General features: G+C 41.6%; 2 protein-coding genes across 2 annotated transcripts; one reads left to right on the forward strand and one right to left on the reverse strand.

The window, feature by feature from the left end:
* Window positions 1-194: 194 nt before the first annotated feature.
* Window positions 195-9,099, reverse strand: tpx2 (TPX2 microtubule nucleation factor; the record flags this gene model as incomplete). Its single annotated transcript, XM_083895384.1, has 16 exons — window positions 195-327; window positions 422-609; window positions 1,412-1,523; window positions 1,615-1,761; window positions 1,861-2,034; window positions 2,278-2,373; window positions 2,462-2,678; window positions 2,864-3,002; window positions 4,196-4,367; window positions 4,622-4,770; window positions 4,868-4,977; window positions 6,282-6,413; window positions 6,511-6,588; window positions 6,878-7,013; window positions 7,313-7,444; window positions 8,988-9,099. The coding sequence occupies 16 exons, from the start codon at window positions 9,097-9,099 to the stop codon at window positions 217-219; spliced, it is 2,205 nt and encodes a 734-aa protein (XP_083751510.1). The 3' UTR covers window positions 195-216.
* Window positions 9,100-10,220: 1,121 nt separating this feature from the next.
* On the forward strand, window positions 10,221-16,936 carry LOC310931573 (rho-related GTP-binding protein RhoA-C). Its single transcript, XM_083894759.1, has 5 exons — window positions 10,221-10,282; window positions 11,572-11,727; window positions 11,860-11,980; window positions 12,069-12,199; window positions 14,550-16,936. Exons 2-5 carry the CDS (start codon window positions 11,572-11,574, stop codon window positions 14,721-14,723), a joined length of 582 nt encoding a protein of 193 aa, XP_083750885.1. The 5' UTR covers window positions 10,221-10,282; the 3' UTR covers window positions 14,724-16,936.
* Window positions 16,937-17,222: the final 286 nt, after the last annotated feature.

The raw sequence follows: 17,222 nt of genomic DNA on the forward strand, positions 1-17,222 counted from the left end.
GGAAAAAGCAGCGGCAGAGAGGATTTCAAATAAAATCTCCATAATCATGACTGAAGTTTTGAAAAACTTTAATTAGAAGTTGATGTAACAAAGAGTAAAATACAAAAGGCTCGACAGAAAGCGGAGCTGCAGTGGTTTCAAATATACACATCTATGTACACAAACGTCACGCGATTAGCGTCTCACATAAAACGAATAAAATCTCGGCTTCTTCGATCACAAGCGGAAGCGATCGGTGAAGTTGGGAGAGTGCGGGATGGTGAGAGGAACCTCGCTCTTCTTCACCGCGACAGGTTTGTAATGTCTGATGGGCTGAGCTTTGTGAACCTGCACATTAAAAGAAAGAAGCCATTATAAAACCAGAAATTAAGCACAAACATCCTTCAACCAAGTCCCGCGTGTCTTTAATTTGCCGCCTGACCTGATCGTGTCGCAGTTTGACGATCTCGTCTTTCTCCCGCTGCTCCTCCTCTTGCCTCTGCTGCTCCTCCATCAGCGCCCGCAGAGCCTCCTTCTCGCTGGCCACCCTCTCGTACTCCTGCCGCTCCCGAGCGCGGCGCTCTGTGGAGAGCTCGAAGGCCTCGGCGGCTGTGGAAGATTGAGAGAGTTCTGAAGAGTAGTGACAGATATTGTCAAGGCGAGAGGAGTCGCAGTGAGTCGCGTGACAGTGACGGAGCTTCATGGCGCCATCACACACACCAGTCAACACTGAGAGTGAAAGTGCACCATTAGACAGCATTTTTCTGCCTGGGACAAAAAAGGAAGTTTGCGATGCAACAAACAATCGTTTTCTCCATTTCAAAATTCCATACTTTCCAGACTTGTCGGAGGATTTTTCAGTCAATATTAAACCTCTGAATACCAATTGGTAGATGCTTATTATGTAAATAAATGATTTTAAAATCCATCTTTTAACACGCATGTTAAATTCTGATGACGCATGTTCGACGACGCCTATGGGGAAAAGAAAAAAATTGCAGCGGCACAGCGAACGGTAACTCAACACCATTCTACAGCCAACTTGATTAGTTTTATATCATCTACTGGTAGGCTATGTTGTGTTAGTAAACATGTTTTGATTTGTATATATTAATACATTTTATTTTAGAAAGTGAGATAATAGTCTGGAAACAACAAACTTTTCCAGACTTATCCAGACCTGGAAATGACCCCAAAGAGAAAAATCAGCGATTTTACGCCACCGCTCACAGACGTTGAAACTCGTTCAACTGTATCATTTTGTGACTTCAGTGTTTGAAATTCATCACGCAGATTTAGCAAAATTACACAAAACTTGCCCAATAAGGCAGCAGTAAACCAGCAACTCCTGCATCAGTGTGAGCTAAAAAAAAACGCTTATTTTCTCTATGGACTTTGGTGAGCGGTTTTACGAACGTCGTGTCGGACTTACCGACTGCAGTCCGCTCGCCCTTTTTGGGCTGGAAAGGCTCTTTATGAGTGACGGTGTTGGGCCTGGCTTTGAACGTTGCCGCTTCCTCCTGATGTTTCTGCTCTTCTTTCAGCTACGAGACAACGACAACACGTCCGATTACAACAAAAACCAGCAGACTTGTGTGCAGGGTTCAGGGCTAGTCCTCCATTCATTCATCGTACCATCTGTTCCCGTCGACTGCTCTTCACTGCGCCGCGTTCGTCCAGGATCAGCCTGAAGGGCTCAGGCTTTGTGAGCTCCAGCTTCTTCTTCTCGGGGAGCAGCACGGAGTCAAAGTGCGGCAGCGGCTGAGCCTTGAACTGAGGAACCTGGAACAGTCGCAGCAAACTCACAGTCACAGCCGTTCTTCTCTGATGCACACTGAGCTGAGCTGAACTGAACGGAAGGAGTGAATGAGTGAGTCTCACCTCTTCGTTTCGCTGCTCCTCCAGCTTCTTCTCCTTCAGTGCCCTCCTCTCTTGTTCCCTCTTCTCAAAGGAGAAAGGACACACCTCCACATGGTGGCTCTCTGGAAGCCGCGGCTGGAAGGGAAGGCCGAAGTGAGGCACGGGAGGAGCCTTGATTGGTGATGGAGGTTTCACCTGATGAGAGACAAGACCAGGTTTTAGGACTTTGCCATGAAAATCCTGCAGTGGATCAGTCCGTTAGCATTGGTGACAGGTAGAGCTGAAACAATTAATCAATTTGAAGATTTTTTTCCACGATTAAAACAAGATTTCTGATCGTTTTAGCTTCTTAAATGTGAATAGGTTTGACGAACACTGATCATTTAGTTTCAGCTCTAGTGACATGATTATTTTTGTAGCATTACGCCTCTTCCTTACTTCCTCGACCTTACGATCCACACGAACCCTGTTCTTCAGAGCAAAAGCTGGAGACTCCGGAACAGTCGGATGGAGAACTTTCTTCTCTGGTACTCCCTGTCGACAAGAACAACAAAATCCTCATCTTGACATTCATTTACTTAAAGAGAGACGAGTCTTGATCTCGTGTGACCGTCAGACTCACCACGACTCCTTCCAGGATCTTCTTGGGCAGAGGTTGAGATTTAAAAAAGGTGTGCGGCTTCTCTTCATCTTCCTGGGGCTTGTGTCTCCCCTGCAGCCTTTTCTCAATCTGCAGCTCGAAGCTTTTAGGCACCGTGGGTTCCTTCACTGCCGGCTTCTTCAGCTCCTCTGCGCTCTCCAGGATTTTCTTATTCAGCTCCAGGGCCTTGAATTTGAACCTGTCATCATAACAGAACATTGGATCCATGACAACAGATTCAACTCATTCTAAGATATTTCTATTCTAGATCCATCAGTTTTCAGACATGGATTATGAACCCATGTCTTTGTTTTCTGCAGTTATGGATGGACCACACATGTGTCACCGACCAAAACCCAACGCAGCCAAGTAAAAAGATCTTACTTCTGAAGTTTGTCCACCTCCTCAGCCTCCAGCTCAGCACTGCTCTTAACAGTGGGGGGGCGAAACCTCTGGCGGGTCATCAGGTGAGGGGTGTGGGGCTCAGTGAGCTTCAGGTGGCTACCTTTAACTGGAGACGGCCCTGGGTTTATAACACAAAGCTCATCAGTGATGCAGGAGTTACAGGACAAAGCAGTGACATTAAAACAGGGTCTCTGCAGGTTTCTACAAGTCAAATTTAAGACTTTTTTTAAAACCATAATGAATACAATTTAAGACCCATTTCAAACACATACTGGCAAAAAAAGTACAAAAGACATGAAGGAAAATTGGAGCCACAAATCGTTGAAGTTGCAATTCGGCTTAGCTGTGAGCTTTCATTAAGTTTTCTCCGCTGCTATGCTAAGCTGTAACACACCGCGGCGCGCGCACAGCACACTAGCTAGTGGTGCTCGATAAATTCTCACCGGGCAGCACAGGTGGCCTACTTTAGTTCCGTGCTGTAGTTATGTTATCGCATCCTGAAAAATAGAAACATTTCTAAGCGAGACTGAAGTTTATGCATGTTTTAAATAAAAGTCACGTTAATAGAATTAAGACCTTTTGAAATTGTAGTTAAGACCTTTTATGAGATTTTAGGAGAATTTAAGACATTTTAAGGCCTTAAATTCAAATTATTGGATTTAAGACTTTTTAAGACCCCGTGGATACCCTGTTAAAAGGACTCGCACCCTATTCCTCCAAGCTAACATAGTTCCCTGGTGTCCTAATGAACACGTCTGTGACATGCTTTGGTCAAAATACCTTAAAGAGCATCACAGCAGTTCAATCACTCTGCCAAAACAGCCCCGTTCAGAACGCTCTCTTTTGAGTGCCTGTCTCTTTAAATACGCAAATGAGACACAGGAAACTACATCAGCGTCACTGAGGCTAACGGCAGCTAACAGCACTTGGCATTTGGAAAAGCCATCATTTGTCGACTCTAGCCGGCACATTGCCGTCATATATCAAATGTAAATCCTCTGAGGCTGGAAGTTTGTGTAGAACTCTGTGCTGCACTGTGCAGCCAAGAATAGAACATTTCGCAGACTTCCGCTCTTCCGGATACTATTGCCCTCGCCTGCACTCTCACGTTTTTTTTTTTAGGGACAAAGCGGAGCTCAGAGAGACAACATGGTGTGTTTTATCTCCTGTACTTAGACTGAGGAAGACCACAAAAACATGACTGTCGTCTTTTTCCCCCACACTTTGCCGACTCATAGGGCCTCCAGAGTCCCAAATATAATGATTTAAAAAGTTGACTTTCTGCATAAATATGTCTTCTTTAAAAATCACCTCTCTCTTGATCCTGGCGGCTGCGCAGATGGTAGCGCTCAGGAGTTCGTGTCTGGAACTGTGCCATCTTCTCAGCCATGGACACATAAGCTCCTGCTCCTTCCGCCCTTCTCTTGTTGCCTTTGGACAGATTGAAGGGTTTGGGTATTGTGGCTCCTCTGACGCCCTTTGCCTAAAAAGTAAACAGTGCATGAAGATTTAAATAAAACAGTAATCTTTTGTGCCAAAAAAAATGCCTCAACATGTACAAAACAACCGTTGACGTCTTCTCTCAATGCTAATACGGTTTAATTATCACTTTAAAAATGTTCAAAGTGACGGAGTGAGTTCACATTTTTACAAGCTGTGAAACCAAATTTGCTTTAATTTTAAACGAACACCACAACAGAAGACCGGATGGTCACAGTGAACTGATGTAAAACTCACCGGGGACGAGGGTTTACGGAGCTGACTCATAAAGTCCGCTTCTCTCTGCGAGCTGTTGGACGCCGCGGTTGTCTTAACACGCGTGTCCGTGCTGAAGTGGAACTCTTTAGGCACAGTCGCAGACAGGACCATCTTCTTCGGCGGGGGATCTGAAAAGGACAGTGACACATTTGTCGTCCTTTTAGAAATCACTGTGGCGCTGCAGCTGCTCATAAAGTCGGTACATCAGTGTCGCGTCTCACTCACTTCCAGCCAGAGCAGCTTTGTAGCTCGCCTCGTTCTTCTTCCGGTGCAGAGCCACTTCTTTCTGGAGGTTCCTGATGCGCTCCAGCTCCTGTTCTTCAGAGCTACACGGGCTGTTGGAACACAAAACACAACTTTATCCTGCCATTTTTAAAATGAATACATCTCCAGTTTCTACTCAACGCAAAGATCTGCCAAAGGTGAACGGAGAGTCTCCACAAGACTCTAAGAAGGTCTTGACCCAAACCTCCAAACATTACCCAGAAATAATGTCTAAAAACAGCTCTGGACACATATACACTGGATTTTAACTGAATTCAGATCAAATCACCTCTGTACATAAGTGAGTGAAGGTGGACATGTTCCTCACCCCAAACTGCATGAATGTTTTCCAGGAGAGTAAAACGTATCCATACAAATACATCCATCTAGAGCTGAAACAATTAATGGTCAACCATTTCAATAATTTCTTTGCTCCATCGTTGCAAATCATTAAAAACTCAATAATTTCGGTTTGTGGACAAAAGATATTCGAGAACATCGTCATTTCCAGGATTGTCAAACAATGCTGAACATTTTATGGACCAAACGATTAATCTGTTAATTATTTCCGCGATTAATCTGAAAGAAAATATTTGTCAGTTGCAGCTCTTCAATTAACTGAACTGGCTGAAGCAGAGGGAAAGTGAGGTTTCTGCACTCCTTCAGTTACAGAGAGGTCAGCTTTCACCTTTGATTTAGACCCCTTGTCCTGATAATTTTGCTAGTTGTGTAGAACTTTCCAGCTGGTATGGAGCATGTATATTTTCCTCTTTTTCATCTGTAACCGATCATCAGAAGCTGTATGCTTTGTCGGTTTACAACCTATTAAGTTGTGTGTAGAATAAAACCTCTTAAAGACACTCTTGTCCGCCGTACTTGTTCTGCTCGCCCTTCCCAGGGTAGTTTAGTGAGCTGTATGAAGCAGCCGTTAAAAATCTGGACAAGTTGTGTTGCTAATACTGTAACTGTTCACTTTCATAAGTATCCGGAGTCGTGTAGGACTTTAAGTTTTTCTTGGAATAAAGACTCCGAGTGTCGATCAGGTACGAGCCCACTTCGTCTCATTATTAATCCACTCACCGGTGCCTAAAGCATGTGTCATCGAGCTGTATCCCATTCACCAAGGTTAATTTCCTAGCATAACATGCTTTATCACTAAATGACAAGCTGGCATAGTACGAGGAAAACGTCTCCTTTTTTTTTAGCCTTCTGAATTCGTACATGAGAGCTGGCTAACTTGATAGCTTGATAACTTCTGCAACCGCGTGCATCCATAATGTTTGTAAACAACCAAGAGCCCTATAAACCGGCCTTCAGCCGTGCGCACATCTATCCATCACACACATACAGGGTCTTAGAGCAGCGGGTGACTTACTCTGTGTTTGCAGAGGTGGGAGCGGTTGCCCCAGTCCTGGGATTCAGCCTTCCGCTTCTTCGGAGCGCACCCCTGGCATTCTGCTGTCCACTTCGGCGGAAGACGCCGCTGGATCTTTGAGCAACGGGATTCCTGGAACAAGCGGTGACCGTTAAAAACGAGCCGACAGAGCATCTGTTTTGGGTACAGAGCAGTTTCTGCAGGAGAACAGGGAGGTCACGACACTTACATTTTGTGTTTCTTCAACGGAGGAGCAGCTGGTTGCGGTGGAGCAGAGCTGCTGACCGCCTCTTTACGCTTTGAAACCCTGAAAATGAAAAAAAAAAAACACGTCAGTCTACACAAGACCTTCAGCGACCCCACACTTTTGAAGGAAAATCCTTTTTCCAACGAATATAACATTAAATGAATCATAAATACACTCTATACATTGTTATTGTGGTAAACGACTATTCTAGCTGGAAATGTCTGGTTTTTAATGGACTATGTACATAGGTGTATAGAGGCCCATAAATGAAAGTGACTTTTTAAATGGAAAACATACAAAAAAACACTTCAGTAAGTTTTAATCTGTGTCATCTTCATATGAACTGTACCTGCGTGGCTGTGCAGGAGGTTGATTTGCTGTTGCTGCTGCCGTCCTCCTCCTCGGTTGAGCGTTGGTCCTCGTCGCAGTTCCAGCTCCCCAAGATGTGACGAGATTTGGGGGTGGAGAAGTGGACGTGGCAGGAACTAGAACATTGATCAGTCCACATAAACAAGAGTCACAAACCACTTTTCAGAACCACCTTACAAATGTGATATCCTAGTAGCGTAAAGCAGACCTAGACCGGAAGTTCAAATTAACGCAGAAAAGAGGATTTCTATCGGCTCGTTTACAGAAACTATGAGGTTTTTGACCATAAAAACAAGTTAATGTATGCAAGTCGACCTCCATAACCAACATATATGTGCAACAGGACCACTCTAGGTCTGCTTTAAGAAACATTGGGAGCAGTATTTGCCATTAGCTACAAAACAAGTGAACTCACCCGAGTCCACATCCGTCTTGACTTGCGGATTTACAATCGCTCTGGGCACATTGGGCGTCTCACTTCTCATAAAGGGCCAGCCCGGTCTGGAAGGCGTACAAAGTTGACCATCTGCTCCATCGGCCTTTTGTTCTGCAAGTAATATCAGCTTATGATTAGGGCTGAATCTACTGATCACTTCCAAATTTTTAAACAAAACATACACTTAACAAAATTTCCAAGTTTGACATTTTACAGGACCAAAACTACTGTCCAATTAATCAAGAAAATAACCGACATGCAGTAGGACAGTGGCGCCCCAGGACCAGGAGTGAGAAACTCTGATGTACGATCCCTCAAAGTCGCACAACATTTTAGATATATGTAGCCATTGTAAAAATAAATAAGTGGAGCAGTTTTTTGAGCAAGCCTGCATAAAAGTGAAGCATGCAATATATGAGAGTTTTGGATTGTACCATCGATATACAATAAAGTGAATTCGACCATCCCTAGTCGATATACACACACACACCGATATTTTGCATGTTGGTCAGAACATAAGTTTTAATAAGTCTGACTGTACAGATGTCCGCGATGCCAGCATGTTAGTAGGACGTAATATGAATGGAGTGAATAAAAACACTGCTCACGCCGCTGTGACATGAAATGAGATTAAAATATAACCTGTAATAACCAGGGCTGAAACAACAGCTTCAAATGAATAGGTCGGAGTGGGGTACAACACTCCGTCATGTTGGTTTTATTTTCATTCCCATTGAAACAATCCACAAAGAGAGTAACTACATGCTTCAAGAGGGTAGGCAGAGATAAGCAAGGGGACTTTTGAGGAATCCAAATGTATTGTAATGTATGAATACTCAACAAAAATATAAACGCACAAACTTGAAATGGTTAACAAAAATAGAATGACATGACATTTGCTCAGATTCTTGTTGCGTTTATTTATGGAATAACTTGTTTTGCTCAAAGCGAGTAGTCCAGTGTCACTTGGCCACTCCTATTGACCAGAATGTCAGATTTAGAATTTCAACGAGCATCATGGAGCATGGTGGTCATCAGCGTGACCAGTACAGACACTCCTTATGGTCTGGTCAATAAAATATAATGGTGGACACACACATTGAAGTTTGTGAACTTGGATCATCGACCCCCATTGGGTTCTTCCTGCCATTACTCCAAGACTTTTGTTTTGAAATTGATCCTTATGCTCACTAATTAAAGCCACTTTATTGATGAAGTTGTACTGTTAATTTTCGATAGATCTGTTTTGTCACATAACAATAACTACATGTTTTTCTTCATGCGATTATATATTTTTTTTTAGTATATAATGTAATTACAGGCAGTGCAAACTGTCTCTATGAAACTCTAAATGCTGATATTGTTGGAATATCACAAATATGACTCGTCTTTTAACACATTTTAGAAGATTGTTTGCATTTCATCGCCATGTGTAAGCTTTTAAAGTAATTTATTTAGTATTGTATACTGCACTGAAGTTGGATTAAACAATATATAACACTCTTTTGCTTATATGTTATTTTGCAAGTCACTTCTTCCCGGTGTCAGGACTGCTGTAACCAGAGATGACAGTCCTGAGAGAGAGAACTAACCGAAACATGTCGTACATTAACATAGTGGGTGGAAGAGTTAAGTGAAACCCAGTGAAACTCACCAAACCAGTGATCATCGTTCTCGCTCTTCTGCAGCTCCTGGAAGTCAACGACATGCGACGGGGCATCGAACTCGTAGCGTTCAGCCCCTCCATCAGAGTCCTTGTCGGCCATTTTCGCACTGTTCTTCCTCGCAGTATAACCTAAACACGGCAGTGACGCACACGTCAAACAAACCTGACATTAAAAATTGCGTTTTTAGACACATCTACATCTAGTTAACGACCCGGTATCACTTTAATTGACTACAAAAGCTAACAACCAGAACTCAACCGTACAAGTTGAACATCCCGTGTGTATTTTGATGATAAAAACGCGTAAATGCAACGTTAATATAACAATAAGTTAGTAACGGACATCTATAATCCACGTTTACTTCACACCAGATGAATTTTACGTCCGTGTAAAAGCTAATAGCTAGCTAAGCTTAACACAGGCTTCCGTCATAAGCCTCAATCTCTCTTCTTCAAACTATTAACTAAATACTATTAGCATATCTTTATATATATATCGTACTATTATTAATATAATCACTAAAGTGTCAGTAAAAAGAAGAACAAAAATAAGTAAGAATGCCTGAAAAAGCTTACCGAGGACTGTTTGTACCGAGAGCGAGCAGAAACTGCGGACGTTAAGCTGCTGAACCGCGGATGTAACGGTTGGGTTTAAATTCGCCCCCGTTTTTGAAGCGACCAATAGCAAACGAGTGTTCGCCAGCTCCTCACCGTTCATTGGCTCAAACAAGTCAACTTCCTGTGTAACCTGATCATATGATCGGCACATTTTTGTGCACAATAATAACACAGAGATATATTCAGGGACGCATACAGAACGCACTGTATGTAAAGTTAAAAACAGAGTTATTGAATCATTGTCGTCAACTTTTATGTCTAATATTCAAGATGGAAATGTAACCAGCCTCTTATATGACAGATAATTTTAAAATATCTGCACATTATATCTGTTTGAGACGGGACATTTTTGCCCCTGCCATCTCCCCTGTGCACAGCCACAACATAGGACAATTGGAATTTAGTGAGTAATACCTCCTTATTGAATAACTGACTCACCAAAACTATTCAGTTTCTAGACCCAGGTGTCAGAAGGGATGTCTCGTTTTAAAAATGGCTAGAACTTGTTTGTTTTTCATACGTTATGATGATTTTATCTGCGTTGTTCTTTGACTTGATTTCGCCGCCTTCCATTGGCTGGAAGTACGTCATGTGGGCGGGCGCAAGACTCGAGGACGGCAGTCGGGGGCGGGGACTGTGAGGTCCGACAGGAAATCGAAAGAAAGGCGAGTATCTGCTTTTTTAAAAACGTTTAAATAACCTTTACCGAAGTGTCTTTTTAATCGCCTTCTGGCTCATAACTATGCGTGTTAAGTCGTAGCTGACGGATCCTGGCAACATACCGCGGTCTGAACGTGTTAACGTGTCCAGTTTGACAAGAGGCCAGCTGTCCCGAAAAAACTAAGCCAAGTTAGCAAGCTAACAGTTGAGCTTCCTTCAAATGCAATGGAACCTGATGCTAGCTACAAGTTAGCTGTTCCTCCTCTGCTCCACAGTACTGTAGTACCGACTGTCAGGAAAACACGCAGCAAATAATAACGTATTATATATACGTTATGACGACGATATAGTTTGTGATATATACTCAAATGTATATTGTTAATTTATACTGTAGGTTTGCTGCTAACGTAAACAGTAGCAGTAGCCTATAGGGGAAAAATAATAGGGCTGAACAATTAATCGAAATGTTATCAAAATCACAATACGGCTTACTGCACTTTTCTTAAAGCTAAAGCCACAATGTGTGTCAAATTGTCTATACACATCATATTCTACAGACTGGAGAAAACACATTTGTGTCTCACTAATATCGCATTGTAATCATTTTAAATATGTTCAATTGAAAATGAATATAATTACTATTCCATCTCACATCGCGAATCATATTGCTTGTGCATTTTTCTTTTACTATTATTTTCTTGATACTACTATATTATTACCATTTACAATTTTTTTTATATATGTGCTATTTATTAGTCATTGTATAGTCTTTTTTACTTTGTTTATTTTTTAAGAGGAGCCATCCTTCGTATAAGCCTGTGGCGTTTTGACCTTCTGGATTTTATGGTGGTGTATTCATTTCCACAGACTGGGTTGGGGACCCACGAATGGGTGGTACAAGGTCTTTTGGGGATGCTAAGTAATACACATGCATTGTTAGTATTGTGATTACTTTGTTAAACATATCTCTTGGAAGTGGCTGATGTATATCTACTATAAGTAATATTGGGTGTTGTAAAAATAGTCAAAAATGTGTTAGTTTGCCGTCTTAAAATAGGTCCCCATATGTTGTTTGGGAAACACTGTAAAGGTGTATCCCATATAACCGATAATGACACATGTTATACTGATGTCAGCGAGTCCAATGCATCATACGCCAGTACTGTCAGTCTCAGAATCATATTGCTCTCCTCTTCTGTCTTTTCTAACCCCATTCTTCACCCAACTAGTCGAGGCGGAGTCGCTGATCTGAATGCTCAGAATCAATAACAAATGTCTGTCTTCATTCTTTCAGATGGCTGCAATCAGAAAGAAACTTGTGATAGTCGGCGATGGAGCCTGTGGTAAAACCTGTCTCCTCATAGTCTTCAGCAAAGATCAGTTCCCAGAGGTCTATGTGCCCACTGTGTTTGAAAACTATGTGGCAGACATTGAGGTGGACGGTAAACAGGTAAGCTTTTTATTGTAATGACCAAAAACAATTCTGTAATTTCTCATACTGACAGGAGTCCGTTCACATAAAATGGATTTGGAGTCTGAGCGTCTGAACCTGTTAATCTCTGACTCTGCTTGACTCCTGTAGGTGGAGCTGGCTCTCTGGGACACAGCGGGTCAGGAGGACTACGACCGACTGAGGCCTCTCTCCTATCCCGACACAGACGTCATTCTCATGTGTTTCTCCATCGACAGCCCTGACAGTTTAGGTGAGTTTCACTCCGTGGAGTTGTTTTGGGCAAACACCCTGCTTCTATTTGCTCTTGTCTGAACACGGACACTTTGTGCTTGATGCAGAGAATATTCCAGAGAAGTGGACTCCTGAGGTCAAGCATTTTTGTCCCAACGTGCCCATTATTCTTGTGGGAAACAAGAAAGACCTGCGGAACGACGAGCACACGCGCCGAGAGCTTGCTAAGATGAAACAGGTGAGTGGTGTCTTGACTGTTTGGTGCCCACATATCTGCTTTATGTGTTTGTTTTTCATTTTTGACAGTAATAGTAGAGAGAAAGAGAGAGACTTCAGGGGAGGATTCAGATACCATGGTTTGACTCCCAGCATGTGACTCTGCCTGTGTGAGACGTTTCATGCAGGCAGGGTAAATAACCTGGTAACGTTTGTGCTCCATGGTTCAGTTGCGCTGATGACACATTCACAGTTTCATGAAGTTAGAATAAATGTAATTGCTGTCGTAGTCTGACTAAAACCGGACTTGGATGTAAATATTTTAGTCCGACTGAAACTGTTCTAAATCTAACTTCTCACATTGGACAAAGGCCATGTTCAGATTACCAGGCTGAAGTGACTCTTATCATCATATCTGTGCTACTATCTGTGCTATATATAACTGTAGTTAAGAATGTGATTTGTCAAATCTGATCTGTAATCCGTCGTCTTTGAACAATGTGGCTGGTAATCTCAAGGTATGCAAAGTCAACACACCCAGATAATTAGTAGTCAAGTGACTATTTCAAGTGTTTGTTCAACTGGAACCAAGCCCACTTGAGCGCTACATCGGGAGAACAAATGTATGCTATGTCATCTTCAAGAACTGAATATCATTACGTTAATGGATGGTCGAAAGAATTGGAATGGTGCAATTAGCTGCCAGTTAAACTCGTTTTGGTCTGTGACGTAATAGGTCAACACAAAAATGCCACATAACGAGTTGAAAGAACCATACTGCCACCTAGTGTAGTGGAGGGAGACTCACTTCATTCCATAAACCAATTCTCCACTAATGTTTGTACACTGGGTCAAAGACAAAGTCAAAGTAATTGGTGTAGTTAAGATATGGTGTTAGCATAGAAATATCCTGAGTGTTGTCCAGGCCTCCATGGGCAAGGGGACAGCAGGCATTGTCAAGCCAAGTCCAGATGTATTTATAAAGGACGTTTACAGAACCGAGGTTGACCAAAGTGCTGTACGTAATCACATCAATAAAACAATGCAGCAGCAGCAGCAGACAATAGAAATACCATATTATATTGCACCGCATACTAACACACCACAATAAAAGGAGAAAAAGAAGGTTTTTAAAGGCTATTTTAAAGGTCCCAACAGTCTGCGCACATCTGATGTGCCAGGACAGGCTATTCCAAAGCCAAGGCTCGGTCACCTCTGGTCTTCAGTCTGGTCTCACTGACGTCGTGCAACAGATGGCTGGCCGACCTATGGGCTCCGACTGGGATGTGAATGCTCAGCAGTTCAACCAGATAGCGAGGTGCCAGTCCATTTAAGGATTCAAAAACAAAAACAATTACATTTTTACAGTCTATCCTAAAATTCACTGGTTAACCAGTGGGGCAAGGCCACTATAGGGGTGATGTGAATGTGTTTGCACCAGGGAGGAGATGATCTGCCTCATTCTGGACAGCCTGCAAACTATACACCAGTAATCCAGCCCTGAAGTGATAAAAACATGCTATAAGCTTAAGTTGGTAAATGCTTGATTTTAGTGACAGAGTTGATTTGCTGCATACACTACCGTTTAAAAGTTTGGGGTCACCTATACAATTTCTTTGTAAAATTCACACTTTCATTCATCAAAAGTGTTGCAAATGAATAGAAAAATATCAAGACACTGACAAGATTAGAAATAATGATTTTTATTCCAAATTATCATTTTGCCCTTTTTTCAAAGAACCAGCAAAACTGTTTTCAACTGTGCTAACATCATTGCACAAGGGTTTTCAAGGGTTTTCTAATCATCCTATAGTCTTCTATTGCCATTAGCAAACACAATGTACCATTAGAACACTGGAAATGGGCCTCTATACACCTATGAACATATTCCATTAAAAACCAGACGTTTTTTTTTAATTTTTTGCAGCTATAATAGTCGTTTACCACATTAATAATGTAAAGAGTGTATTTATGATTCATTTGATGTTATATTCATTGAAAAAAAGTGCTTTTCCTTAAAAAAATAAGGACATTTCCAAGTGACCCCAAACTTTTGAACAGTAATGTATACTTTTATTTCTGTCTAAAAGAGTCAAATTGCATCATAAATGTTATTCTTTTATTGTGAAATAGCCATTGTTCCACGTCGAAACAAACACTTTGAAACGGTGTGAAATGTCATCAGAAATATTGTAACTGTCCATGACGGAAAAATCAAGAGGCCCCGCCCCCTCTCCACCAGACTAGATTTTCATTCCAGAGTTTGAGGCCCCTGATGTACAGAGATGTCCTTTAAAGAGTATCATACAATAACATTGTCCCACACTTTTAACTTCAAAATCATGTTTTTTGATGTGGATTCTTCCACACAGGAACCAGTGAAGTCCGAGGAGGCGAGGGACATGGCCAACCGGATCAACGCCTTCGGTTACCTGGAGTGCTCGGCCAAGACGAAGGACGGCGTGAGGGAGGTGTTTGAAATGGCCACCAGGGCGGCGCTGCAGGCAAAGAGGCGAGGCAAGAAAACCGGCTGCGTTCTTTTATAAAGTAAAGTCAGGGGGTGATGCAACATCCGGAGGAAAGAGAGGGGGGGGGAACGACGACAAAGAAACAAGGCCAAGAAAAACACACCTTTACTGTGTCTGTTGTCAGCCAGGTGGCCACAGGGAGGAGGGAGAACATTCAAACTGGGCTAAAAGAAAACAAAAAGGAAGGTCAAATGCAATGGATATGGAGAATATATACATTTAAGTTCTAAGCTTTTAGCTCTCAAAGTAGAAATACTGTATTCACTCTCAGTGGTTTGTGGTTGAGATTAGGGGGCGACAGATTATATTCCTGCCTAACTAACTGTAGGAACACTTCCATGGCTTGCGGTGTGTGACTGTGCTTGTCTTTCAGTTTCGCTCTAACATTCGTCACATTTTTCATTCTCCTTTTATTCCCAAAGTTAGACCAGACTTACTTTTAAACATGGACCTGCTTTTCTTTTTCTTTTTTAAATCATCCTGTAACCTTTGATTCCATTATTCTGCCATTTAAAAAGCTGAGTTTGCATCATTTGCAGTTACAAGTAAAAAAAAGAAAAACGCACGACACGACTCAATTTGAGTGTTTTATACTCAAATGTAAAATACTACGCTCTGCATCGCGTTGGCTATTATTGTCGTCAAGACAATGACTGAGACCTAATTTGATCTCCACAAATTTAGGAGGAGAATCCCTTTGATTTGATTTTGATGCAGTATGACCACCTCCTCCATGTTTACCCGACAAGATGAGTACATGTTACAATTCAGAGTTTCCCTGTTCAACATCAATGATGTTTTCAGTTATTTTTTGAATTTTTCGGCATATTTTGTTACAAGTATTTTTTGACGTAATTTGCAGGAAATATCAGGGATAACTTAAAGGTGAAAAATGTAAAAAAAAAAAAAGTGAGCACCAATGCGTCGGAACAAAACGAGCCTGTTCGTTTTCGCACAAAAACAGACCCTGTGATTTCTCTGTGAGTTCAGAAGGAGAAAGTATGTATTCAGCTCCTCCATTTAATCTATTTTCTGCCACTTGAACCTGTGAAGTTGTTTTGGAAATCAGGGGCAGCCGATGGCCGATAATTGATTCTGATTTATGATGTTTTTGGTTCATATTCAGCCAATTTTCTCTTTCTCCATTTGAGGAAAGGATTGTTAAATGCTCGCAGATAATACAAACAATCAGTACTAGTTATTTGGTCCGTCAAATGTCATAAAATGTCGATCAAACCTGGAAACGATGCCTCGTTTTGTCCACAAACCCAAAACGGTTCAGTTTGAATGACTTCTTTGTTATGTGGAGCAAAGGAACCAGAAAAAGCACAGATGAATCGATGATTAAAATAGTTGCCCTATTAATTTAGTAACCGATTTTGAACAACATTAGTTATCCGTCTCTCTAATCTACATCGTATGTCTGCAATGCAGTGCATTTGTATTCAGTATTCTCAATAACAAACCCCCAATTGAATGCAGCATATTCCTAAACGGTGTCGAGCGGTTTTCGACGCGTGTTCAGGCGATGTTTAAGTGGGAAAAAAATATATATATAATATCAGAATATTATCAGGAGAATCACCATTATATCGTTTAGCCCTATTATTAATAGTGCAGGAAGAAGTTGTGCATATATAAGACGTAAAGCCGGTGACTGGGTTTAACAGTAATGCTGTGGCTCGTCCATGTTATTGACACAGTGACATTTTAACAGGCCAAATGTTGTCATATTGCACCTTCTTTAAAAAAAAGTGTTTGAGGAAGAGAGGTAGTAAAATCAGAGGAGCGTCGATCGACGTCGTCGTCACAGTGCAAATATGAAACGCAGCCCTCAGTGTTTTTAAAACCCTCTTTGTGCTCTTCTGTGGACGCTGTTCCACACTCTGTCATTCCACTCATACAGCTTTTCTTTTTCTCTGCTTTGTTGTATTTAACTTTGTGATATTCTACTGGCTTATATATATATGTTGTATTATTTGCACACAACGTTAAACAAAAGGTCAGTGTGGTATATATAAATATACATATATATATATACATATATATATATATATATGTATATATACACACAAAAATGAAAGTATATGCTGTCAGATGATGAAATACAAAAATGCAAGCGCTCCCTAAGGATTGGTCATTTATACAATTCTTTTGTATGCAGAAAGTATCCTGACGCTTCTCCAGTCGTCTTTTTTAAAAATGTATTCTAAAGGAAATAAATTGAAACAGAGAATGACCAAAGTCTGGTGCGTATGTCTCGTTTTCTTTGTCCACAAACCACAAATTAATCAGTTTTAATTATTAACCTCTGCCAAGGAGTTTGGGTTAGGGTTAACCCTGTCGAGGTTTGTCTGTTATTTCGCAACATAACTCCAAAAGTAACAGACGGATTTGGATGACATTTTCAGAAAATGTCCGCAATGGGACCAGGAACAAGTGATTCAATTTTGGCCGTAATACGTAGACGCCATCACTGGAAACAACACTCGCCGTCTTGACTCGGGCGCGCCGGCA

The sequence above is a fragment of the Microchirus variegatus genome, assembly GCF_963457635.1.
Source record: "Microchirus variegatus genome assembly, chromosome: 9".
Lineage (NCBI taxonomy): Eukaryota > Metazoa > Chordata > Actinopteri > Pleuronectiformes > Soleidae > Microchirus > Microchirus variegatus.

Excerpts from the sequence above, each read along its gene's own strand:
- LOC310931573 (XM_083894759.1), top strand. The coding sequence starts at position 11,572 with ATGGCTGCAATCAGAAAGAAACTTGTGATAGTCGGCGATGGAGCCTGT. Across the intron at positions 11,728-11,859 it reads TTGAGGTGGACGGTAAACAG|GTGGAGCTGGCTCTCTGGGA; the intron begins GTAAGCTTTTTA and ends TGACTCCTGTAG. Across the intron at positions 12,200-14,549 it reads AGCTTGCTAAGATGAAACAG|GAACCAGTGAAGTCCGAGGA; the intron begins GTGAGTGGTGTC and ends TCTTCCACACAG.